General features: G+C 43.5%; 1 protein-coding gene across 4 annotated transcripts in view; it reads left to right on the forward strand.

The window, feature by feature from the left end:
• FGGY (FGGY carbohydrate kinase domain containing) overlaps positions 1-27,073 on the forward strand; it is a 504,873-nt gene that overhangs the window by 326,974 nt on the left and 150,826 nt on the right. For all 4 annotated transcript variants that reach the window (XM_010859213.1, XM_010859222.1, XM_010859202.1 and 1 more), the window contains one exon: positions 19,776-19,883. In XM_010859213.1, the coding sequence (XP_010857515.1) occupies positions 19,776-19,883 (108 nt within the window). The remainder of the gene's footprint in view (positions 1-19,775; positions 19,884-27,073) is intronic.

Genomic DNA, 27,073 nt, shown 5'->3' on the forward strand with positions numbered 1-27,073 from the left:
AGCTCTTACACTGTTGGTGGGAATGCAAACTAGTACAGCCACTATGGAGAACAGTGTAGAGATTCCTTAAAAAACTGGAAATAGAACTGCCTTATGATCCAGCAACCCCACTGCTGGGCATACACACTGAGGAAACCAGAAGGGAAAGAGACACGTGTACCGCAATGTTCATCGCAGCACTGTTTATAATAGCCAGGACATGGAAGCAACCTAGATGTCCATCAGCAGATGAATGGATAAGAAAGCAGTGGTACATATACACAATGGAGTATTACTCAGCCATTAAAAAGAATACATTTGAATCAGTTCTAATGAGGTGGATGAAACTGGAGCCTATTATACAGAGTGAAGTAAGCCAGAAAGAAAAACACGAATACAGTAGACTAATGCATATATATGGAATTTAGAAAGATGGTAACAATAACCCTGTATACGAGACAGCAAAAGAGACACTGATGTATAGAACAGTCTTATGGACTCTGTGGGAGAGGGAGAGGGTGGGAAGATTTGGGAGAATGGCATTGAAACATGTACAATATCATATATGAAACGAGTTGCCAGTCCAGGTTCAATACACGATACTGGATGTCTGGGGCTAGTGCACTGGGACGACCCAGAGGGATGGTATGGGGAGGGAGGAAGGAGAAGGGTTCAGGATGGGGAACACATGTATACCTGTGGTGGATTCATTTTGATATTTGGCAAAACTAATACAATTTTGTAAAGTTTAAAAATAAAATAAAATTTAAAAAAAAATACTGATTAAAAGAAAAAAAAAATAGTCAGTGGACATTTCTTGAGTAACTGCTATGGGCCAGGTATTTTGAAGTATTTGGTGTTCTTCACTGCTTGTAGTAACCCTCTAAAGCACTGCTCTCCCTCTTACAGATGAAAGAGAATGTGAGTGATTTACCTGGTCATGCAGTCAGTCAGTAGCACAGTTGTCTGAGCTCAGGTCACTGAGAGCCAAATGCTGTGTTCTTTCTCCCTTCCTTTGGAGCTTAAAAGATCTTTCAGGCACCCATTGGTAAGATTTAGCTACCATCTCTATAAGAGCGTGAAAAATATTTCTAGAACTGTGATCATCCTTTCAAAGAAGAATCAGATTAAGGGACCCAGAAGGAACTTTAAAGATCATCCAGTTGAGTTCTCTGATTTACAGATGGCAAAGTGGAGTCCCAGAGAGGACAGAGGTCTTGGCCACCATCTCCTTTACCAGCTGGAATCGTATGACCTTCCCCTTCTGACCCCCCCCCGCCCACAGTCAGCACCCGAAGTTCTCGGCAAATTCCGTGACCCTGTGCACAGAGTGGCCCATGTTGACCTCTGTGACCCCACATTACACAGCGTCTCCTTTCCCTTCTCCTACAACCCTGTGGTGCTGCACTCCCCGTTTCCCCTCCTTCCCCTTTCAGTGGCTGCTTCCCACTCCTCCTGGTTAATTCCCACTTAGCTGTCATATCTTAGTTCAGACATCATCTCTTTCTGGAAGCTTTCAGACTCCACTAGGTGGGATATCTGTGTGCCCTCATAGTACATACCTTTATAGCAGTGCTTGTTGCGTTGTTTGTTTGTTGTTAGTTGGGTATCCTTGCTCAGTGGTGTGAATTGCTCAGTGGTGTGAATTCAAGGGCCGGTATTGTAGCCTATTCATTTCTGTATCATGAGCGCCTGCTATAACCCCGACCCAAAGTTGGCTTTTGATGAATTTTTAATTAAACAATTGTTCACGTAGGACTCAGGTTGGAAATGGGACAAGCCTTGGAGACATGGTGGTGTTGAATGCTCATCTTGGTATCTTGAAGGTATTCCTGAGGGCTCTCCCAGTCTTGAGGATCCAACGAAACCCACCATTCCATAATGCTACAATGATTCCCTAGTGTCCCTGTGCCTGGGTGCTGCACTGAGAACTTCTGGCATGGCAGGTGCAGCTTCCTCACCCAGATCTTATGGTCTCATAGTATCTGCTCTTTACTGCCACTAAAGGAAAAACTGCTGTCAGAGCAAGGAGAGCTGGGGGAGGGCTTCTCAGCCAACATTGCCAAGAGCAGTCAGGATTTAGACTAAATTCAAACGCCAGAACCTCGAGACCAGGCATGTCATGAGTGAGAGATGGAGATGAAGGTCTTGGGTGAAATGTTACCTAAATCAAGACAGAAGTAGGTCTGAAGGGCTGACAGTCCCCGTCCGCTTTGAGAGGTCCAAGGCTCACATTTATGTTTTGGGTTTTCTGGCTTGGATTGGTCAGGTGGTTTAAAGGTCCACGGTCAAAGTACCAGGTCTGAAACATTCAAAGAATGGAGTGGCAGAAGGTGGTAAAGGGCACAGTTTGGGAAGAGTAGATGGATTAAATGAGATGAAGGACTTTCTGGGGAGATGTATTTGAGGCAACGCCTGTTACCCTGCCTAGAACTGTTGACTTAGCAAAGTAGAAGAAACCACACATCCTTATGCACCAGGAGGCCGATCCAGAGCTTGGAGACTCCTGAGGCTGGGGAAGGTCGGGCTCTGTGTGGACACTTACGTAGGCTGTGACCACAGGAACTTTTGGGCCACATAACAGACAATTATCATTCATTATGCATTCAGTTGTGAATCAAAACAAACCAAACTGAACCACTATGCAAGTTTGGCCTCTGGTAATCCCGAATATGTGCTTGAGATGGGGGAAGCAGTGGGTTTGTGGACTTCCAGCTGCAAAATAACCAAAACAGAAACTGGGAATATATTTCCCCTATTGTCTGCAAGAAAAAAAATCTCTACTCTTCAGCATGTCGTGAAAAGGCTTTCATCATCTGACCTCTGCCTGCTGTCCACTCATAGGTCTGACATTTAATATTTTCTTGTCCTCCTCCATGGCGGCCTGACGTTGGGCAAGTTATATAACCCTGCTGAGCCTCAGTTCCTTCATCTGTAAAAATGGGAATACAGATAGCTATCTTACAGGCCTGTAATAATTATTACATGAGATAGTGCAGATAAAGCCACTAACACAGTCTTTTGCTCACACCTTGTGCCAATTCAACATTTGTATGCTTTTTGTTATTATTACTATATAGTCTACACTCTAGCCAAGCCATTATTATGCTAAGAACTTATGCCTTTATTGAAAAGTTTATCAGAGTCTCTTGCCACTGGGGGGTTAGCTGTTGGACATCATGACGACACTGCAGACTAGGACAAAGACAGACTTCTTTTCATCTTTATTTCTCCAGGGCCTGACACAGAGTAGGTGCTCAATTAAATGTTTGCTGAAGCAGTGTGTGAAGTGTCTCTGTTCCAGAGAATCTTGATTCCACAAAGGCCCCAGGTGTTGCCTGGGCCCTCCTCTCTTCCCCCGTCTTAGGGACCTGCTGGGTGTCAGAAACCACACGAGGTGCTTTGCATGCACAGTCACAGCTCATAGCCCCAGCTCTAGAAGGCAGCTGCGGAAGCTCTTCACAGATGAGTGCAGAGCCTCAATTAACAGAAATGCCTCAAGTGTAAACATTAGTTGGGTTTTTTTTTTTTTTTTACCATCAACCCATTAGGGACACAACTTGAGATCCAAGCCATCCTCCCGGTCTGGCTAAAAACAAATGAGACCCACATTCCTTCCACCCAAACCCTACTGTATCTCCAGCCATTCACACCCTCTGCCGGCATCTCAGTTATTTGCACCTGAGCAGGATTAACCAGGCCAGTCTGCTCTCTTCACTCAGAAAAATGTAGATCAAACGTTGCCTGGCTTAACATTTCCTGGTTCAGGAAGTTAAATAATCAGCTATCGCTTGTTGATTATTTACTGTGTGCAGGCATCATGTCAGGGTTTTCTCTCTGTTGCCTGTAATATTCCTGAACCTTCTGGAAGGTAAATACTCTTGTCTGTCACTGACATGGGAGAAACCAGGATTCACCAGAGTCTGATAACTTGGTAAAGAACCTGCGTGCAATGAGGGAGACCTGGGTTTGATTCCTGGGTCAGGAAGATCCCCTAGAAAAGGGAATGGCTACCTATTCCAATATTCTTGCCTAGAAAATTCCATGGACAGAGGAGCCTGGTCATCGCAGAGCCAGGGGGTCACAGAGTCAGACACGACCGAGCTACTAACACTTTTCACTTTAATAACTCACCACACAAGTTTTAACTCCCTATCTGGCTCAACCGAAATCCTCTCCTTTATGGCACTATTTGGCCTTGAGGAAGGAGTCTCACCAGCCCCAGACCCCATTAACCAGCACTCCCCTCTCTGTATCCCCCAGAGGCCATTGTGGAGGGTTGAGGAGTGTCTCTTCCCACCATGGCTGTGTGCTCAGTCACCACCCTCCAACAGCCTGCCAGTGAAGTGGAAAAATAGCTCTGACTCCTTACCCTGACATCTGTCCCTCAGGTGAGAGCCAGATTCTCAGATTGCTAGGCCAATGGCGAATAAGCCCACACCACACACAGAGGGTATCAACACACAGAGCGTTCTGCCGGAATTCACACATCCTGGAAGCCAGGCTGGCCCTGGTGGCCAGTTTCATTTAATCTTATCTCTGATTGCTGCACGATGAGTGGAGACAGGGAAGCAGGACCCTAGGGAAGCACACTGAGCTCCAGAACCTAGGCTTGGTTCGCTCATTAAGGGAACCCTTAGGCAGTGCCCTTATCCTTGCAAGCACCAAGGGCCCCTCTCTGTAAACCCACAGCCCAGGCTCACACCCGGAATGGGAAGGGCTGCTTCCACTGACCCTCTTACATCCATTTGACTTTTCTGATTCCCAGAGAGCCAAGAAGCAGCTATAGGAAGAGCATGGCTTTTGGAGTCAGACAGACCCAGACCAATCCCCTTTCTGTCCCTTGGTACCTGTGTGGCCATGAACAGGGCTTTGAATTTTGTGAGCTATGGTTTCTTCATCTGTAAAACAAAGTGAAGTTGTTCAGTCGTGTCGTACTCTTTGCAACCCCATGGACTGTAACCTACCAGGTTCCTCAATCCGTGGGCTTTTCCAGGCAAGAGAACTGGAGTGGGTTGCCATTTCCTTCTCCAGGGGACCTTACCTATCCAGGGATCAAACCCTGGTCTCCCGCATTGTAGGCAGATGCTTTTACTGTCTGAGACACCAAGGAGGCCCTCTGTAAATCGAAGAAAATCTATAAATATGTAAAAACCATCAGACATAGTAACTGTTTGGCAAATGTTAGCTGTCTTCCCTTCCCTTCTCCCCTGTGTTTATTTGCAGTGCCTTTAAATATATAAATATATAAACCATTGTATTTAGTTGGCCAATAATTTCATTTTTCCATAAGATGTAATGGAAAAACCAGAACAAACTTCTTGGCAAACCCAGTAATTGTCATTTGTTACATTGTGAGCTAAATAATGCTTTCCAGGTAGCTCAGTGGTAAAGATTCCACCTGCCAATCCAGGAGACACAGGTTCTATCCCGGGGTAAGGAAGATCCCCTGAAGAAGGAAATAGCAACCCACTCCACAGAGTCGGGCACGACTGAAGCGACTTAGCAGCAGCAGCAGCCAATATTCTTTGCTTGGAAAATCCCACGGACAGAGGAGCCTGGAGGACTACAGTCCATGGGGTCACAAAGAGTCAGACACGACTTAGCAGAGGCTAAATACATGACTGATCTATAACACAGAAACTTTATTTAAACCACTCTTCCAGAACTGTAACCCTGACCTACATCAGGTCATTTATTTTATATTTTGCAGATACCTGCTTTTTTCTCTTTTTCTACCCACTCCCCCATGCTTTTTTCCTAAGGAAATCCAGATGGGCCCTGATCCATTCTCAAACACTAACTAGCCTATAGCCTAGTTGAAATCAGGCCTGCCTCACATGCAGATGATCTGTGCATAACAAAAGCTGCCTCCCGGCCATCGCCCACAGCTGAACTTTGTTACTCTGCAGCCCTCCTTTCTTTTGTTTCTGATTGTTCTGCAGTGTTTACATATTGCCTATATTAGCGTGGTCTTCTATAAGAGTACAGGCAGAGGGCACACCCCCTCAATCAACTTCCCCTCTGAGCATTCAGCATCCTTTCTTCTTTAGTCCCCTTGCCTCTGTGGTACAAGCCATTTCTCTTTTATAAGATCTCATTTAAATAGGAAAATAATTTATTAAGTAAGTTATTTTTATCTAAACATGAAACTCCTTTAATATTCTTAAAGAATTTCTATTGAGTATAGATCGGAGGCTTCCCTGGTGGCTCAGTAGTAAAGAGCCCGCCTGCAATGCAGGAGACGCTGGACATGCAGGTTCAATCCCTGGGTGGGGAAGATCCCCTGGAGGAGGAAATGGCAACCCACTCTAGCATTCTTGCCTTGAGAATCCCAAGGACAGAGGAGCCTGGCGGGCTTACAGTCCTGGGGGCTGCAAAGAGTCGAACACAACTGAGAACTCTGCGTGCATAGAGAGGAGGAAAAAATACTCTGGAATATGTGGGTTCTCTTTTTCTCTCCCCAGTATAGGAAAATCTCATCATGCCTGTTGAATTTGCAAGTTACATATTCCATTCGAGGTCCAGAAGGCACCAGGCTTGCTCCAGACCAAATATGGAAGAGAGGGCTCTCTGTCTCCTGTGTTCTTACAACCTTTTTCCTCTAAAACAATGTCTCAGAAAAGTTAGGGACTCTTACATCCCATCTGAGTCTAAATCCTGATTCTGCCTTTTGGAAGCTGGGAACTTGAGTTAGTATCTCTAAAGCTCAGCTCCCTTTCCCATCAGAATCACATACAGCACAGGCCATCCCAGCATCTTGGAATATATGTGAAAGTGCCCCCGCCCCCATCAGATGACAGAGACGTTTCAGGGCACGTCACTGCATTTGATGGCAGTGACTCTTCAGAAGCACCCTGGATGCCTGCTCCAGAAATGGCAGGACAGAGGGCCATAATCACTTGTCTGCTCTGGACATGCTGGTAGCCAGAGAAGGTTGGGTTTCACACCATTTCTCCCCATCTTCTTTCTCCTCACTTGCATACAGCCATCACTATGTTTTGATGTTCTCAGTCTCTGTTGTTACAGAGAAAATGTAAGGGGTAAACCCCTTCACCCTGAGTTTTGAATAAACTTCTCTGTTTATAATACTTTTGTAGTTACTCATTGAGGGAAGTATCATATAAATATGGATAGTTTTTAGTTTCTCTTCTGGCTTTATCTTCTGTGAGGCCAAAAATGGAGAGAAAATTCTGCAGAGGAGGATTCTTCAGGTCTAGACTTGCATGGACATGGCTCAAGTTCCTGAGTATCCCCTGATTAGCAGGAGTGGGGTGTCTGGGGAGCACTTCCAAATATGTATGCACAGAAATTCTTTTATCAAAAGAGGCTCCAATAAAATCAGCCAAGGCTCTCTTTGCCTTTATATTATATGCTTTTACCAGGGTAAAGCCTCGATTGTGTTTAATCCCAGTGACAGGTCTTGCCAATAGAACTGAACTCATCCGAGTGAGAGTTTGATTCTTATCTTGCATTCTCTTCTCTAGAGCCAGTGCAACTTCTGTACCCTACTTTAGCATTCTAGTCAAGAACATGTCAGATCGTGCATTTTAAAATTAAACACCCACGTGTATGCCAATCCATAAATAAGAAGTACACTTTGGCTGGTATGGAGGTGATGATATTAATACAGGCTTCATTTCCCTGGGTCACTGAATGTACCAGGCACGGCACCAATGCCTATAATAGACTGTGGCACATTTAATCTTTACAAATCTGTAAAAAGAGGTCCTCTGCACCCCATTTTTCAGATGACTACCCCCAAGGGGCTAGGTCACACAGCAAGTTAAGACAGAACATTGAATATTAAACCAGAAAAGCAGAGTCCATGGTCAGATTTATGAGACAGCTGTGGCCAGACCACGGTCTTAATAAGGGACATGCAGAAAGAGATCAGGAGCAGGGCTGGGAGAGAAATGTCCACAACTTAGCAGGCAGAGTCAGAGCACGTCTGATGGAGGCACTGTGTCATAGGTGCCAAGGGTCTGTCACAAGGGAAAAGGCTGTGTCATCCCCCTCTGGACCTGCTGATTTGCTCAGCCTCAGTTATGAAACTACTCACTGCTATCATTTTTCACCCCTTGCTATAACTTTTTTTTTTCCTTTAAACTTTTTATTTTATACTAGAGTATAGAGAAGGCAATGGCACCCCACTCCAGTACTTTTGCCTAGAAAATCCCATGGACAGAGGAGCCTGGTAGGCTGCAGTCTATGGGGTCGCTAGAGTCGGACACAACTGAGCGACTTCACTTTCACTTTTTACTCTCATGCATTGGAGAAGGAAATGGCAACCCACTCCAGTGTTCTTGCCTAGAGAATCCCAGGGACGGGAAGCCTGGTGGGCTGCCTTCTATGGGGTCGCACAGAGTCAGACACGACCAAAGTGACTTAGCAGCAGCAGCAGCATAGCCAATTAACAATGTTGTGATAGTTTCAGGTGGGTAGCCAAGGGACTCAGCCATACATATACATGTATCCATTCTCCCCCAAACTCCCCTCTCATCCAGATTGCCACATAAGATTGGGCAGAGTTCCTTGAGCTATACAGGAGGACCTAACTGGTTATCCATTTTAAATATAGCAGTGTGTACATGTCCATCCCCAACTCCCTAATTATCCCTTCTCCCTATCCTTTCCCCGGCAACCATAAGTTCATTCTCTAAGTCTGTGAGTCTCTGTCCATTTTGTAAGTAGTTTCATTTATATCATTTCTTTTTAGATTCTGCATATAAGAGATATCATATATTTCTGCTGCTCTGTTCTGGGCACCTTTTTAAAGGGCACCTAAATTCTTTACTTTGGCCACCTCATGCGAAGAGTTGACTCATTGGAAAAGACTCTGATGCTGGGAGGGATTGGGGGCAGGAGGAGAAGGGGACGACAGAGGATGAGATGGCTGGATGGCATCACCGACTTGATGGATGTGAGTTTGAGTGAACTCCTGGAGTTGGTGATGGACAGGGAGGCCTGGCATGCTGCGATTCATGGGGTCGCAAGGAATCGGACACGACTGAGTGACTGAACTGAACTGAACTGAAATTCTGTAAGGGGGAGCTGCTTTATATAGAAGCTAATTTGGAATCAAAAGAGCATTGGTTGAACCGTATTTGAGAACTGCTTAATAGCACTGTGCTCATTCATGAAGGGTGGGACAAAAATAGAAAATACAGTTCTGATTTTGAGGGTCCAATTCACTATGTAACATCAGAGCAACAGAGCTAAGAATCTGTCTGATGGATAAATACTGCGCACACAGAGCACCCCTCCTCCTCTTTAGCTCCCTCCCTCACTCCCCTGTGGCCCCTCCCCCATTACAGAAGAAACTGTGGTTTACCCACCACAGACTGTTTGGGCTGTGAAAAAGAGGCCAGATATGATTTTACATCTTTGGGGTCACACAGTTCTCAAAGCTTCCAAAGCTGAAGCCAGTCTGAGCTCCCTGGAGCGCATCAGGCATTTGTACAGAGAAGGTTGAGTGTGGCTTCTGGTCTGAAGGGGAAAGGAAGCTGGGGGAACTTCAGGAGGGCCCCCAAAGTCTTCTTGGCTATTCAATCTCTCTTGCAGTCAACTTTGGAACTTCAGGAGGATCTCAAAGTCTTGGCTATTCAGTCTCTCTTGCAGTCAACTTTGGGTGTGTTCAATGTGAGTGGATAAGAAACAGATGAATGACATTGCTGTTGTGATCACATACCAGTTTCAAGATGATGAAGAAGGAGGTTTAAAGGGTCCAGAATCCTTTGCAAATAATTCAGGACATTCCAGGCAATATCTGGCAGCTTCCCTCCATCCCCAGACTGGGGACCATTTGTTTGGGTGACACACCTGCCCAGTACCCTCCCCGCCTGCCCACTTAGACTGCTAAGCCCCAGAAGATAACTGTGAATGGAGTTTATGTGTTCTTATTTTGCTCCAGCTGAAATAAAGGGATTGAGTTTCTAGGAAAGGCAGACTTTATTGGAGGACTCTGAACCTTTCCAAAACCTCCAAATAGAGAAGAGGAAAACTTGGCAGACCTGAGCTTTATTAGCCACAGATCACTTACAGTGATTGGATATGTGTTTTATTCTATGGTTGTTCTTAATGCATGTGAGATAATTAATATTAATTATTAGTAAATTTATTAAAACTATTAATAGTAATTTTAGCCATTTCTTGCATATGTGTGATGATTTCATTTACAAAGCATACTCTGTAGATATAAGTTGTATTTATAGACCTCAGTATACATATTTACACATGTAATGTTAGAATTGCCTACATCATGAAAGTACCGAGAGCTAAGGGAAGATGCAAGGAGGCACACCCACCTGGGAACTAGGAGGAAAGTCGGAGTTCAGAGGTTTCCCAGAGCAGGCAAAAGTAATATGGAATGGAGAATTACAAAAGGACATTTTAGAGTTAGGGGGTGGTGAGAGGGGCTGCCCTCTTTTCTTTCTTTCTTTTTTTTTTTTTTTTGTTTCTTTTTTAATGTGTATTTCAAATAAGCAGCGAGGTTTTCTTTCTTTTTTTTTTGGCCGTGCCCCACAGCATGTGGGATCTTAGTTCCCCAACCAGGGATTGAACCAGCACCCTCTGCACTGGAAGCACAGTCTCGAACACTGGACTACCTGGGAATTCCTGGGCTGCCTTTTAGAAAGAGAGAGGAGAATTGACAAAGATTCAGAGATGAGAAAGAAAATGGCTCACTTATGGAATTTCTATGCTGTGATAAGCTTATTGCAGTAAAAAATAAAAATGATAGGGCAAAGAGTGGGGGAAATGACCACATGAACCGAAGGTCTGTTTGGCCAAATCATACGTAGATCAGGTCAGAGAGGTGGGAATGTCTGGTCAATGTCTAAAGGATGTATGTAAAGGAAGTGATAGAATTATATTTGTGTATTAGAAAGACCACTGGGCTGCAGGTATGGAAGTTAGTCTCTGATGGGGCTTGCAGATTGCAGGGAGGAGGACAGTATTTGAGGAAAATAAACCAGTTTAATTGCTGTTGCAAGAACCCAAGCAAGAAAAGGTAAAGGACTGACTAATATAATGGCCGTGGGGAGAAACATAAAGGTTTCTGTTTGAAAATAGAGTTGACCGTACATGCGACCTAACGTGGAGCAATGAGATGGAGAAGTCCAGAATGATATTCTGCTGGTTAAGTAAATAGGGTACCATGTAGTAAGACAGGGACCCCAAGACAGGAGGAGCCCTGGGAGGAAGAATGACAAGGTCTCTCTATATTGGACATGTTGATTAGACATTCGGGTCAAATGTCCTATATGGAACTCAGGAGTGAGGTCTGCATTTGGAATAAAAATTTGAAACTCAGCAGCATAAAAATTGTCATAACTACATGAGAGTGAGCTGACCCTGAGAGATGTGGTAAGTGAGACCAATCCAGGAGGAAAGAGGAAGAAGAGCCCACCAGAGAAATGGAGCTGATGAGGGATAGGATCTGGAGTTATCCCCATTTATAATTGAGGAAAGGGACTCAAAGAGATTCAAAGGTTCACGGCTAGGATGCAACCCAACCATAACTGACAGCCAGCTTTTGGTAAAGAATCTACCAGCAACGAAGGAGACCTGGGTTCGCCAGCTTTTGGTAAAGAATCTACCAGCAATGCAGGAGACCTGGGTTCAATCCCTGGGTCAGAAAGATCTCCTGTAGGAAATGACAACCCACTCCAGTCTGCTTGTCTGGAGAATTTGGTGGACAGAGGAGCCTGGCAGACTACGGTTCATGGGGTCACAAAGAGTCAGACGCAACTGAGCGTCTAACAACACTTTTCCTGACTCCAAGGTCTATGCTCATATTACCAAACCATGTTTATTTACTACCTTTAAGATAACACATGGTTCCTCACCATTTTGTAGGAGAGGCTCATTGCAATTCAGCCTGAGAAGTGCAAAAATAGAGGTGAATGCTAAGAGCCCCCATTCATAAACAGAATTCTCTGTGCTCTTTTTTTGTACTGTGTAGTGAGCTGGGAGCTGGCTGGAATGTGTATAAATGGTTTTTTCTAGTAAGACGATAGCACAGTCCATTTGGAGGGAGAGATGAGCCACCACGGAAATACCCAGTCCCACACATGCCTGCGGCTACCCTCTTACATTCCCAACCTGGCTGGAGGCACTCAAAACAAAACCTCCTGTTCCCTCCCAGGACCACTGGCGCCTGCAGCCTGCCTCCTGCCCCTGCCAGAGGCTTAGGCCAAGCTTGGGATGATGGGATGGGGGAAGGCAGAGCGGACGTTGCTGGAGCAGCTCCCTGCCCTGAACCCAGTCACTGCCCCCAGAAAGGTGTGAGCAGGCGCCTGGGTTTTATCACCACAGGGAAACTCAGCTGACTGTAGCCCTAGATGAAAAGTCAGCCAGTGGCATCCACTCCTGGAGACAGCTCGGATACAGACATGAAAAGAGGCAGGAGCACATGAAGAGAGACTTCTAATCCCAACTCCACCATTTCTGATCCTTGTGATCCTGGGTAGTTCGATTACAGTCCCCATTCTTGTGTCTTCACCTGTAAAACGGACTCTGTGTGTTTGACTCCATGTATTAGTAGGATTATTTTAAGTCTGAATGCAAATGTACATTCAGAAGTCACTTGATGCCTGAGTGACTACCCAGCTCATCCTGTTCTCCAGTGCCTACTAGATTGTAAACAGGGATTATGTCATTTACATGGCTCTCAACACCCATCTTTCTTTTTATATTTAAAACAGTAGTTTGAAGTCAGTGTGTATCCAGTAAGTAGTTGCTGAATATTTACCCAGCTAATGTAAGATATTATAGATAATAGCCATTGAATATAATCCATGAAGTTGGCAATCTGGAGAAGCCCCCAATAATGTTGGCCATAGGTCAGAGAGTTGTTAGAGCAAAGTTGGGTACTTAGAGATGCCCCAAGAAGCAACCCCAGACAACCCCATGAGCCCCAGGCCATGTGAGGGCAGAGTCTGTGTTGAAATATTAATAGTGTTCTGGAGAGTTCCGATTGGCCAGCTAAGGGAGAATGACTCAACTTTCAGGAATCAGAGAATCTCAAAGACAAAAGAGATATTAAACATCTCTAGTCCAGGCTATTTTATGGGTAAGGAAAATATAATCTGGAGAGAAAAATAAGTTGGTAGATCATAGCTTAGATCCTTCCTGGACCTTGCAATTACTCCTTTTGTATTTAAGAGTTATTTGACCTCCTTCAGCTTAGATTTCCACATTTGTGGAGTAAGTATAATAATAGTATCTATCTCATTGGGTTGTCATGAGTATTAAATGTGATAATGTCTGTAAAGTGCCTCGAAGAGTCTGGCATGTAATAAATCCACAATAACTGTTGGCAATTGGTATTTCATTACTTATTATTATTATTTCTGTATTATTATTTCTTCTTTCTGACTTTGAGGGTGGTTTCACTGAGGGTTTTTTCCGTCATTGGATTTTTAAAATGGAATCTTTGACAAGCAATAGGATATGTTGTTGCAAAAATATACCCATCCTTCAGACCTTGTGAACTTTTATGTAAAGTGGAGAATTTAAGCCCTCGTGAAAATTGAGATGCTTGCATAGCTTCATGCCTCTGAGGCTTGTTACCTGGGATACCCTCCCTGTCCACCTAGGGAAGCGCTTATTCATCCCTTAAGGCCTGGCTCCCACATGGCCACCTCTGTGAAGTGCTTGCTCTTCTCCCAGGCAGTTTGGGCTCCTACCACACTCCTCAGCCAACTCACTGTAGCACTTGGCATGTTTTGTTGTAATTTGTTAATTTCCACCTCTGTCTACCCAGTCTGACCAGAAGCACCTTATGGAAAAGGGCTGTGCCTTATTGTTAATTCTTCTTCTTCTCCTCTCTCCTCCCTTCTCTCTCCTCACTGTTCTTCTTCTTTTTCTATTATTATTATGCCTTATTATTTTATTAACCTTGTTGCTGATCTTAGTGCCTGTCATAGAGCGTGCAACCAAATATTTTGTTTTATTGTAGGTTTTTATAACTTTATTTCTATCACACATAATTAAACAATATGTCAAAGGTTTCCATACAATTCATACTAAATTGAATGCTCATGTAACATCACCCATTAAAAGGAATATTCCAGAAGGGAATATTACCAGTACCTTTTAAGTGTGAAATTTTGACTTTACGATTTAATAAATGAAATTAAAAGACGCTTACTCCTTGGAAGGAAAGTTATGACCAACCTAGATAGCATATTCAAAAGCAGAGACATTACTTTGCCAACAAAGGTCCATCTAGTCAAGGCTATGGTTTTTCCAGTGGTCATGTATGGATGTGAAATTTGGGCTGTGAAGAAAGCTGAGCGCCAAAGAATTGATGCTTTTGAACTGTGGTGTTGAAGAAGACTCTTGAGAGTCCCTTGGACTGCAAGGAGATCCAACTAGTCCATTCTGAAGGAGATCAGTCCTGGGTGTTCTTTGGAAGGAATGATGCTAAAGCTGAAACTCCAATACTTCGGCCACCTCTTGCGAAGAGTTGACTCATTGGAAAAGACTCTGATGCTGGGAGGGATTGGGGGCAGGAGGAGAAAGGGACGACAGAGGATGAGATGGCTGGATGGCATCACTGACTCGATGGACATGAGTTTGAGTGAACTCCAGGAGTTCTAATGAACAGGGAGGCCTGGCGTGCTGTGATTCATGGGGTCGCAAAGAGTCGGACACGACTGAGCAACTGAACTGAACTATTTTCTTGTTGTATTTTGCTTAATGTTCTAGTTCTTAAAGTAAGTTTGAATCATGATTTGGACATGGCTCATTGGCACCCCACTCCAGTACTCTTGCCTGGAAAATTCCATGGACGGAGGAGCCTGGTAGGCTGCAGTCCATGGGGTCACTGAGGGTCGGACAGGACTGAGCGACTTCACTTTCACTTTTCACTTTCATGCATTGGAGAAGGAAATGGCAACCCACTCCAGTGTTCTTGCTTGGAGAATCCCAGGGACAGGGGAGCCTGGTGGGCTGCCATCTATGGGGTTGCACAGAGTTAGACACGACTGAAGTGACTTAGCAGCAGCATGATAAATTATCCTCCCAAGTTTATAACCCCTGAAAATATGATAAACTTTGCTTCTATATCAGCTTCTGTGTGCTCTGCTGAGTCACTCAAACTCGTGTCCAGTTGTTTGTGACTCCATGGACTGTAGTCTTCTGGGCTCCTCTGTCCATGGAATTCTCCAGGCAAGAATACCGCAGCAAGTTGCCATTTCCTTCTCCACGGGGTCTTCCTGACCCAGGGATCAAACCAGCACCCACTGCGTCTCCTGCATTGGTAGGCAAATTCTTGAACTCTAGGCCACCTGGGAAGCCCATGTCATCTTCTACTTCATTATTAAGAACGTTGACTAAATTAAACCAAGAATGCATCTAGAGGCTTCCTTCATGGTGGTGGTGGTGGTTTAGTTGCTAAGCCATGTCCTACTCTTGTGACCCCATGGACTATAGCCTGCCAAGCTCCTCTGTCTGTAGGATTTTCTAGGCAAGAATACTGGAGTGGGTTGCCATTTCCTTTTCCAGGGGATTTCCTGACCCACAGATCGAACCCAGGTCTCCTGCACTGCAGGCAGATTCTTTACCAACTGAGTTACCAGGATGTGTACTTAATGGTAGCAGTTACTTTCGGCTATGGCCATTCATCCCAGTCACCTGACTATCCCGTCATACCTTCCTCATTTCAAGAACTAATGTTTACATGATATTTAACACATAATAAGCTGTTTATAGGTGACAGCTTATTTTATTTTCATGAAAGTCCTACCACATTTATATCATTGTTCCCATTTTGGAACTGAGGAAACTGAGGCTTAGAAAGATTCCCTTTCATAAGGTCACCTGGCTAAGAACATGGTAGTCATGATAGAGTGAAGACAGGCCTTTGACTCAGTCCTTTCTTTCTCCTCTCCCTTCACAAGTCTATAGGGGGAAACTTATCAAAACTTTTGCACCTGAAGATTCCCTAACTTACGTGTCATCAAGGCCAGGAGGTTGGTTCAGTCTAAGTGAGTCTCTTTTGGCTCTAATGACCCTTGCTTTCTGCCCTTTAAAGGTAAATGAAGGACTCAAAGAAGCAATGGGAGCCTAAAATCAGGAAGAAATACAGAACAGGAACAAACACAGAACCTGTAGAGCCTGACTGCTTTGTGTTTTTATAACCTTGTGTATATTATGTATGCTGTTTCATGGGCTTCCCAGGTGGCTCAGTGGTAATCTACCTGCCAGTGCAGGGGACACAGGAGATGTGGGTTCAATCCCTGGGTCAGGAAGATCCTCTGAAGGAGAAAATGGCAACCCTCTCCAGTGTTCTTGCCTAGAAAAATCCCATGGACAGAGGAGCCTGGTGGGCCACAGTCCACAGGATTGCAAAGAGTCGGACATAACTGAGCAACTGAGCATGAGCATGTATGCTGTTTAAGAGTCTCTGCCTCAGTTTACATATCTGAACAATAGGAGTAATGACAGAATCTTCCCCTTAGGGTTATTGTGGGGATCAAGAGATTTAATTCCTGCAGTGTGCTTAGAATAGGGTCTTTAATAAGTACCCAGTCAATTGTAGTGGTTGCTGTTGCCAATAGCACATTATTGCTGGAAAGTCAATGTCCTGTATGACACCCGTTACTAGTGGAGTAAAATGTGCTCCTTCCCTTTGAGTCCCAGAGCAGCCTTCAGGCCAAGATAGCCATCAGCATGGAAAGGGCTTTCACAAAATTTTTCTGACGTATTTAGGTTTACTGCAGAGGATTAAAGTACACATAAATACACGAATGTGCACTCAGTCTAAACAAACTCTTACTTGTTTTCTCCCAGAGTTTGGGAGTAATTGGAGGTGCTCTGGGGAGCATATTTCTGTATCTGTTTCCTTGCTGTAGTCAGGATGTCCAGTGAGAAGTGTGTGCCATTCCAAATGAGTGAACACAAGCAGGAATCAACTCAGAGCATTCTGGACAGTCAGACAGAGCCTTTACTGCCATTTCTGAGCAGCAGAGTCCAGTCTGCCAGTGGAGTTCGGCAAAAACTGATACAGAAACATCTTTAAATCATGGGGTTTGAGGTGCAGGGACAGTTGTGGGGGGTGGGGGAGGGGCGGCGGGAGAGATGCAAAATCCTCCTAAGCAATTTATACAAATTTTGTTTGTTTTAAAAAAGCATATCCTAAAAAAAAAATAATAATAAATAAATAAAAAGCATATCCTAGAGTTTGAGGCTAGTATCTACTTGGGCTCAACTCCCACCTCAGCCATTTACAAACTTTGTGACTGTGGACAACATGCCACCTCTCTGAAACTAATCTGTCGAATGGTGCTGGAAGAATTCTGGACGAGAAGGGGTACAGGGCATGAAAAGAGATGGCTTGACTTTGGTGGGTGTCCACCCACCCATCTAGACCCTGGGGCTTACGTGCTTATGGGCATGAGCTGTCTTATTCACCCCACAGTGGCTCAGGCATTGCAGAGTAGGGCAGTAGTTTCTAGAGCTGGCATGTGATAAAATTTTCACTGGCAAAGACAACGTGATAAAAATCAATACCATTTAGCATGTGCTGCTTCTGTCTGGAACACTCTCTATATCATGTACATATACAAACACATATATATGTACAAAATACAGATGTATATATGCTCACACCTAAATAATTTCTGTGTATGTTTTCACCTTAATTCAAATATCACTTCTTTAGAAAAGTCTGACCCCTAGGTTGCATTAGGTACCTCACTTAATGAGCCCTTATAAAACCATTTGATATTCCTTCATTCACTTATCACAGTTTGTATTTATACATTTGAGTGATACCCATCTTAGGGTGACCAGCTGTCCCTTTTGCCTAGTACTGAGAATTTTCTAGGACATAGGGATTTTAGTGCTAAAACTGAGAGAGTCCTGGCCAAACCTGAATCATCAGCCCCCCTAGTCTACTTTCCTCTTAAGAGAGCAGTTCCATGAAGGTGGAGACTGCACTCTTTTCTGTACATTTACTTTCAGTGCCTGGATCACAACAGGAACTCAGGAAACATCTGCTGAACCCATCAAGAAATGAGTGAATATAAAATGGTCCTTCCTTGCAGGGAAGAAAAACCAGAAAAGCTCTTTACCCCTGAGATTACGTTAGGTGTTAAATTTACCCTTTTTATAAACTATCTTTATTTGACAAAATTTAAAGTTGATAATATTGTATAGTCTCCTGCCTTCCCTCACCCCCTTCCTTTCTGGGGATTGGAACTCCTACTGATTTGACTGATTTCACTCATTTAATGAAAAGAGAACCAGAATAGTTAGAAGATTTATCCATATGCTGAAGTTCTGTACTATAAACTCCATGAGGGCAGAAATTATAGATATATTCAGTTCACTTTGTATCCCTAGGGCCTGGCATAGTAAGAGCTGAATAAATATTTGTAGAATAAATGAATGCATACATTCTCTGCCCAGCTTCAGGACACTCAGGAGTAGACCCAATGCACCTAACTCCCTTTTCATCCTTACCTTCTCATACACCCTCCCACAACCATAACATCACTTCAGCATTCACCCCCAGTGGGTGGATGAGAAGCTCATGCCTTTCCAGATCAGGAATCACGTGGTCCATCCCTGCCTGTCCTGTCTCATCCCTTGATGTACTTTCCTAACACCTAATGGACTTCCATGGTCTGCTACAAAAAGACATTGCCATATCTTGAATACCAAGAGCATCTGTCTCACCTACATGGCTTTGTTCAAGCTATCCCCTTGACCTGGAATGCCCGTTCTGTTTCATCTTGCTAAATCTTAGTAGTCTAAGTGTATGTCCCATTCTCTAAGAGCCACAGTCTGGACCACTTCATTCCTTACCCAGTGTGCCCTCCACAGCATTCCATGCTTTGTCTTTACCATCCCACGGACCACACTCTTTTCTATTTGACTCTTTACTTATCTAGCTCCCTCTAAATGAGGAGTTTCTTGCAGACTAGAGCTCTTTCTCATTCATCTCCGTGTCCCCAGTCAAGAGAGATAGTATGCTATTAGATGTCTAATAAATGTTTGTAGAAATAAGGGGAGGTATCAGTTATCTCTTGCCTTTAATATTTTAGGTGGGAAACAAACATAAGATCCTCATGACACACAACAGGACGTGTATTTTTGTTCACAAGTCTTATCAGTTGGCTGAGTGGTTCTGGTGATCCAGGCTTGCCAGCTGCTGGTTGACTAAAAGGATTTGCTGATCCGATTTTGGCTGTCTCATGTATCTGAATCATCACGTGTGACAACTGGACTGACTCAGCTTTCTGCATATCTGTCCAGAAGGCTCACTGGGGCATGTACTCATGGCAGAGGGAGAAGAGGAAGAACAGGAGCACACAGTTCTTGAGGTTTTGGCCTGAAAACTGGTACCTAATGTCACTTCTGCTCGATTCTGTTGGCCAGACCGAGTGACAAAGTTGATCCAGACTCAAGGGATGGGGACCCCACCTCTCAATGACAGGGGCTGCGAAGTCACATTGCAGAGCAGGTGGATGCAGAGAGGGCTAGGAAATGGGGACCACGACCGCAATCAGTTCACTACAGAGAGGGAGCCAGCCAAGGACTGTCACGTCAGTTTCTTTCCAAAATGATCCCTTTTGCTACCTTGACACCTGGATGAGTTTTTCAGAAAGGTTCTTAAAGAAGAAGCCAGGCCCATCCTTTGGCAGGAGTGACTTCCCCACCATCAAAGGTATTTAGCAAGAAGCTGAATTCCATGGTCAGAGGGACCTCACATGGGAGGACGATAAGACTGCTTCTAGCCTTGAGGGTCAATATTTTCACATACTTTTCCCCTTTCTTTCCAGATCAGCAAAAACCCAATCTTTGTACCAGGTGTCTGGGGCCCTTATTTCTCAGCCATGGTCCCTGGGTTCTGGCTGAATGAAGGTGGTCAGAGCGTTACTGGAAAACTGGTAAGTTGACCCTTTCTTCCCATGGTCTTTAATGTTTTTCCACCCTTGACTAGTCCATTTTGTCATATTCTTTATACCCAGTATCTGAAAGATTTGCAGACTCTTAAATCAGAATTAACTTTTCCTTAGCATACAACCTCACATATGGAGCATATGCAGCCTGTGTTTGCCAAAGGAATAAATGTTGGTCCAGGCATTGATGACTAACCGATCTTCTCACCTAGCTTTCTTTTCACATAACAACCCATTTTTCTCATGGCAACAAGAGTGATGTTCTACTGTGTGAAAAGGACTGTGTTAATTTCTAGCCAGCATCCTTCACTGGTTCCTCATAGCCCTGGGGGCATAGTTCAGATAGTTTTCTGGGCACATCATTCCCTTTGTGGTCTATCCCTTCCAGTCTGGCATGTGAACTTGTCACTACGGCTGGATTGCCCTACTCACAGCTTCCCCGTGGCTCATGTTATTCGACTCCTCTATGTCTTGGTATATGCTCTGCTTGGAGAGTTCTTTGTCACTTGCTAGCTTTACTTGATCTTTAAGACATAGCTTCAGTTCTTAGCACATTCTGAGATAATCTGTATTTTCCAGAAATCTAGGAGCTCTTTAAAGGTATGGACCATATCATACTTCTCTTTGTATCCAGCCCCATGCAATCCCTGGGTCAGGAAGATCCCCTGGAGAAGGGGCATGGCAACCCACTCCAGGATCATTGCCTGGAAAACCCCATGGACAGAGGAGCCTAGTGGGCTACAGTCCATAGAGTTGCAAAGAGTCAGATACGACTGAAGCGACTTACATGCAGGAGCTCTTTAAAAGTATGGGCCATATTGTACTTTTTGTATCCAGCCCAGTGCCTGGTTCATAAAAGGTGCTTAGAGAAAATGTGTTGAATTCATGGGGTCATCTCATAGGGAAGACAGAAGATCAATAAAAATGAGATGTGTACTATACCTAAGGTATAAGACGCAGAGCTGGAACAAAGCTAGATTAAGAAATTCTTGGCAGTAGAGACAGTTATGTGCTGAGCTTTAATGATAAATAGGGACCAACCAGACAAAGAAAGGCAGGGATATTTCCTAGGTAGGAGAACTGGCATAAACACAAAGTTATCCGAGTGAAAAAATAACAAGGCATGCTGCTGCTAATTAGCTTCAGTGGTGTCTGACTCTGTGCGACCCCATAGACGGCAGCCCACCAGGCTCCCCCATCCCTGGGATTCTCTAGGCAAGAACACTGGAGTGGGTTGCCATTTCCTTCTCCAATGCATGAAAGGGAAAAGTGAAAGGGAAGTCACTCAGTCGTGTCCAACTCTAGCGATCCCATGGACTGCAGCCCACCAGGCTCCTCCGTCCATGGGATTTTCCAGGCAAGAGTACTGGAGTGAGGTGCCATTGCCTTCTCCAAACAAGGCATATTTGAGTATAATTGCAAACTTTCAGTTGTGGCATAAACTGTTCTTAGAAAAATGGCTTGCAATAAAATTGGGAGAACTGGTCAGGGACCCCACAGAAGAAGACCAAGAGGAACAGGTAAAAGATTGGAAGAGTGACAGATGTTGTCAGATCTCTGTTATAAAAACTGGCTAGTAGCCCTCAGGAAGAAAGCTTAGGTGTACATAGCCCAACAAAAAGAGACTAGCTTCAATAGACTGACCCACTGACAAAAAGCCATGAGAGCCTGAATGAGAACAGTGGCAATAATGACTGAGAATTGAGGTCGAGAGATCAGCAGACTTTTGAGGGATTAAATGTGGAAAAGCAAGAGAAAATGAGACCCAGCCTCGGTTACCCAACCTCACATTTACTATGTTGTATTGAAATCATCTGTTTATGGTCTGCTCCTCTCCAGCTCTTCTGAATGTTCAGCCAAATCAAAAGTGGTCTGATCCCAAGCTGAATGTGGATACAAATGACCATGAATTTCCATTTCTCAGTGTGTTTGTATATTAATCTTAGATGCCTTGCGTTCTCTCTCAAAATTGACGGATGCATAGGTGTGTGCCTCCACTCTTATGCCGGGCTATTAAGATATATGAATTAGTCCCCTAATAGTCCCAGGTTTAAGGAGCTCGTTTTCTAGTAGGGAAGTATAAATTAAATAACATTCGATTGTTCTCAATAGAAAAGTTGAGAAGAAGACATCACTCTGTGCCAAAGGTGCAGTGGGATTGGAACTTGACGATCTCCTATTTAAACGTAGTGTCATGTCTTTTACACAACTTTTCAACTTAAATATCCACTTCCTTTCTGTGACACAAAGAAAACCCGTTACTGAAACAAACACCTTTACAAGCCCACATTATGGTATAATTACCTTGGAAGACTCAGAATTCATAGCAGACACAACCTAGAGTCTTTTATAACAAAAAAACAAAACAAAAAAAATCACATTTTTTATCACTATTTTCATTAAACTAACTCTTTTTGCAGGATGCATTGTCCATGAAGCTGTCCGTCAACAGGTTTTCAGAGACTCAGTATGCCAGTTGAACATCTGTGTCAGTCAAGAAATGCTTTTCCTAGTATTTGGCTTAGAGTTTGTTCCGTTGCTATGGATATAAGCCATCTTTGCCCAAACATTATGATGTATTTTGGTGGACAAGAATTGGTTATGCCTACTTCCTGAGCCTGAAATTAAAGCTTAAATAGTGACTCTTTTCTGACCATTAACAAAATCTTCATAAGTGTCCACTATGGTTTTTGAAAAGAATCATGGGAACTGTTGGCCTTTATCTAGTTAGTTGATTTTGCACCATCAGTAAAGCTGCATATAGAGTTCTACTTTAGATAATTCTATGTATATAGTTTCATTGGACCTTGGGATGGAGCATGATTGACCCATGTGTTACAAAAAGCAAAATCTAAGGAAGTCCAGAAGCTAGCAAAATGGAGCAAAATCTGAATCAAGAAAAAAACAGACTATCCAATAAAGCATCAGTTCAAAGAGGCCAAGCAAAGAGACATAAACCACCTAGAAAATAGAGATATAAAAAGAATAGCAATGATGATGCTAATAATAATAGCAACAATAATTGTACCTTATTGAGTGCATTTTCCCATGGGAAATATTTCTATATATAATCTTGTTAATCCTTGAGTGATAGTCATAATAATCACAATGCCTAATATTTATTTTGAAGACTTATTTAGTCTCTATTACAAGAGCCTTTCATGTACTATTTTATTTAATCCTCTTGGAACTCCGACAGGTTAGGTACAGTTGTTATCCATATTTTACAGATGAGGAACTGAAACTCAGGGTCTCAAGCACAGCCTGGAGAGTTTCCTGACGCACTGTTAATGACCTTTTTACATGATTCCTTTGCCACTTATCTTTCCTTTCTATTTACTTATTCTGGTTCATGTTTTGTGAATTCTTATCACTGGTTTTTCAGCATATTGTCATTGTACCGAACACTATAAGAGGAAGTTACATCTCTTTTGTTCTGTGTTTCATATGTACACCTTCTCTCATATACTTTGTTTATAAGAGTCTGCTCTATTATTATACTGTCCAGAATACATTACAAGCATGCAGTCATAAATATATCATCTAAAGTGGAAGAGAAGAGACAGAAGAAGAAAAGGGAAGTAAAGGAGAGAGGGGGAAAAAAAGAAATAAAATTTATCTGAACTCTAGATTTGGAAAAAAAGATATTTTGTCTTATTTTTGCAATTAAATACAGATCTTCCATCACAAAGCAAAGTCTTTCATTCCAAGTATATGAATAGATTGGTACTTAAAAAAAAAAAAGTCTCCATCTGGTTAACTTCAGGATGAAGAAAAAAAAAATAGGATAGAATCTTTTCTGGCTCTGGAGTCCTTGCAGTTTCATCTGCCTGAGATTTGGGCTTGTTTTCCACTCATTTCAAACTTGTGCAGCCGATATTTATTTCCTCTTAGAAAGGCACATACCCTGTTCCCATGGATGATTTATTTCAGCTCACCAAACACCCATCAAAGACTGTCTCGTGCTTGTCGATACTCTTTCCAGAATAGCTGTGCAAAAACCATCGTTTTTTGCCCAGATTTTTTCCACAGAATACCAACCCATGCAGTCACTGCGTCCAGATGCTGAAGCTTATTTCCAACTGGACCTCAGCCATCCTTCTCTCCAAGCTGTCTTCTCTATCTTACTTGAAGTCATTTTTATTGGGGCAGGCACTGGGTAAAAGAGACTAGGACAGATTCCTAAGCTGTGCCTGTGGTGCACTGGCTTTCTGGGACACCAGGGCTTGGTGGAAATTAACATTGAATTGCTTGGAGTCAGAATTTAACTTTATAAACTTGAGCCACAGGGTTATGTGACCTGCTGCTTGCTCTTGGAGTTTAGGATTTGTGCATCATGAGTGCCTATCTGCTTCCTCCTTTATCACCAATGCCCTTCAGCCTGGGGCTAGCCTCAGGGGCTCAGCCAGTCCTCCATAACTGAGTGTATACAGAGTACATCATGCAAAACGTTGGGCTGGATGAATCACAAGCTGGAATCAAGATCACCCAGAGAAATATCAACAGCCTCAGATATGCAGATGATACCACTCTAATGGCAGAAAGTGAAGCGGAACATCATCAAGAGCTTTTTGGTGAGGGTGAAAGAGGAGAGTGAAAAGGCTGACTTGTAATTCAGCATGAAAAAAGCTAAAATCTTGGCATCTGGTCCTATCACTTCATGGCAAATAGAAGGGGAAAAAGTGGAAGCAGTGACAGATTTGGTTTTCTTGGGTTCTGAAATCACTGTGGATGGTGACTGCAACCATGAGATTAAAAGAACCTTGCTCCTTGGAAGGAAAGCTAGAGCAAACCTAGATAGCATATTAAAAAGCAGAGACATCACTTTGCCAACAAAGGTTCATATAGTCAAAGCTATGGTTTTCCAGTAGTCATGTACAGAAGTGAGAGTTGAGTCATAAAGAAGCCTCAGTGCCAAAGAACTGATGCTTTCAAATTATGGTGCTGGAGAAGATTCTTGAGAGTCCCTTGGACAGCATGGAGATCAAATCAGTCAATCCTAAAGGAAATCAACCATGAATATTCATTGGAAGTGTTAGGGGAGTGTGTGATTTCCTCAGTTCTGTCTCCTCCCAACAAAAATTTGAAGCGATGGACCAGCATTACAGCCCTCAGACAGACCAGTGTTACAGCTGTCAGATGGATCAGTGTTACAGCTCTGTGTTACAATTCAGTTTTATTTAGAAAATAAAGGAGAATACATCCTCAAGGCATGAGGGCATGATGACCCAAAAGACATGAAGAGAAGAGAGAGACCCCGGTCCTTTGGCTCCTCTTTTTATGTTTTTTCTTCTCCACCTAGGCCTGCCCTTTGTAAATTGGATGAGCCAGGAGTGCTGTTTGTTCTACCTGAGGTCCTCACTCCAGTCCTCAGACCTTCCTTTGTTCTATTTTCATGGGCTTCTGCCTTCCTTGTCTTTTAGCCACTGCCATTCTGGACTCCCTTTTCCTATTCTAACTACCTAGCAGAAGTATTTATACTGAAGCTGAAGCTCCAATACTTTGGCTACCTGATGTGAAGAGCTGACACAATGGGAAAAGACCCTGATGCTGGGAAATAGTGAAGGCAAAAGGAGAAGGAGCAGTGGAGGATGAGGTGGTTAAGTAGCATCATTGACTCAATGGACATGAATTTGAATAAGCTGCAAGAGATAGTGGAGGACCGAGGAGCCTGGTACACTGCAGTCCATGGGGTCACAAAGAGTCAGACAGGACCTAGGGACTGAACAACAACAAGATGAAGAGCTTAGAGTGTACACAGCTTACAGAGATAAGCGTACAGAGATCCAGCTTACAGAGATAGTGATGTCACTACCTGTGACTTCATTTAGTCACTGTTTCCTTCCTGTTACAGAGAGATTTCCTGAGGGATTACTCTGGGCCAGGCAAGGACATGGTCACATGATTCCTGTCCTCCAGTAGCTTATCATCTAATGGGAAAGTTGGATACAGAACTGGTAATTATAATTTATTGTAGCACATAAAAGTAAATTGCACTACCCCTACAGTCGGCTGGAAGAATCTGTTCTATGCTAAGCACATTCAGGCCCTCGTGAAGATTCAGGATTTTATCTGATCTTCACAGCATGTTTGTGTGGTCAGTTTTATAAGTGTTACTAGTGACTAAATAGGCTCAGAACAGTGAAGTAACTTGATCAAGATCTAACAGCTATAGGTGGTGAGAGCCTTGATTCAAACCCAAGTCAGCTACTGGAAGCCCCAGATCTTTCCAGAAATGGACCTGACTTTTGTAGAGCTGCCTTTCTGAATTTTTTCTTACAGTTCTCTTGTGCACTTCCTTGAGAAGCAATTATTTTATCAGCTAGTGTGACTTTTCTTTTCAAGTGTATTAAAACACATAGTTAGTAGACTTTGTGAGGTCATGAAAGAGAAAAGTGTGTGAATCAGTGTTGGCAGGATCTAGGTGTATACAGATAGGTGTGTTTCATGCCAAGCATCTCACATTAGCTAATTGGACCGACTTCATGGATACAAAGACCAGCTCTGCATAAACAGATGCTTCTCTGTTTCCTCCTCCTGCCCAGGCCTTCACTTTTTTTTTTCTTTTGTACATCCCCCTAGATCCTGCTCAGCTTCCTAATTACCTTCTCAATTCTAATCTTTCCCCCTTTAACCCTGGTGTATTAGTTTGGGCTGCTATTAAAAGAAAGTTTGACGGACCAAGTGGCTTATAAACAACAGAAATTTATTTCTCGTAGTTCTGGACACTGGAAGCCCAAGGTCAAGGTAGCAGCATGGTTGGGGTCTGGTGAGGGCCCTCTTCTGGTTTTCAGAAGGCTGTCTTTTCCTTGCATCTTCACCTGGTAGAAAAGGAGAACTCTGGTTTCTTCAGATCTTTATAAGGACACTAATCCCATTCATCAGGCCTCTACCCTCATGACCTAACCACCTCCCAGAGGCCTCACCTCCCAACACCATGACATTGGTGGTTAAGATTAAAAGTATGAATTGGGGGGCAGGGGTAGGGGGACACATTTAGTCACATCACCCTCTCTAAAGATTGCAGCTAAAACAATCTTTCTAAAGCATAGAGATGACCCTGTCTCTCTTGTTAGCTCTCCAGTTATCTGTAAAGTCTAAACTTGAGTGATGTTTATTTATACAGTCAGTATTTATTGAGTGCCTACTGTTTTCAAGGCACTGTTCTGAGTGAGAAA

The sequence above is a fragment of the Bison bison genome, unplaced genomic scaffold (genome assembly GCF_000754665.1).
Source record: "Bison bison bison isolate TAMUID 2011002044 unplaced genomic scaffold, Bison_UMD1.0 scf7180017856337, whole genome shotgun sequence".
Classification (NCBI taxonomy): Eukaryota; Metazoa; Chordata; class Mammalia; order Artiodactyla; family Bovidae; genus Bison; species Bison bison.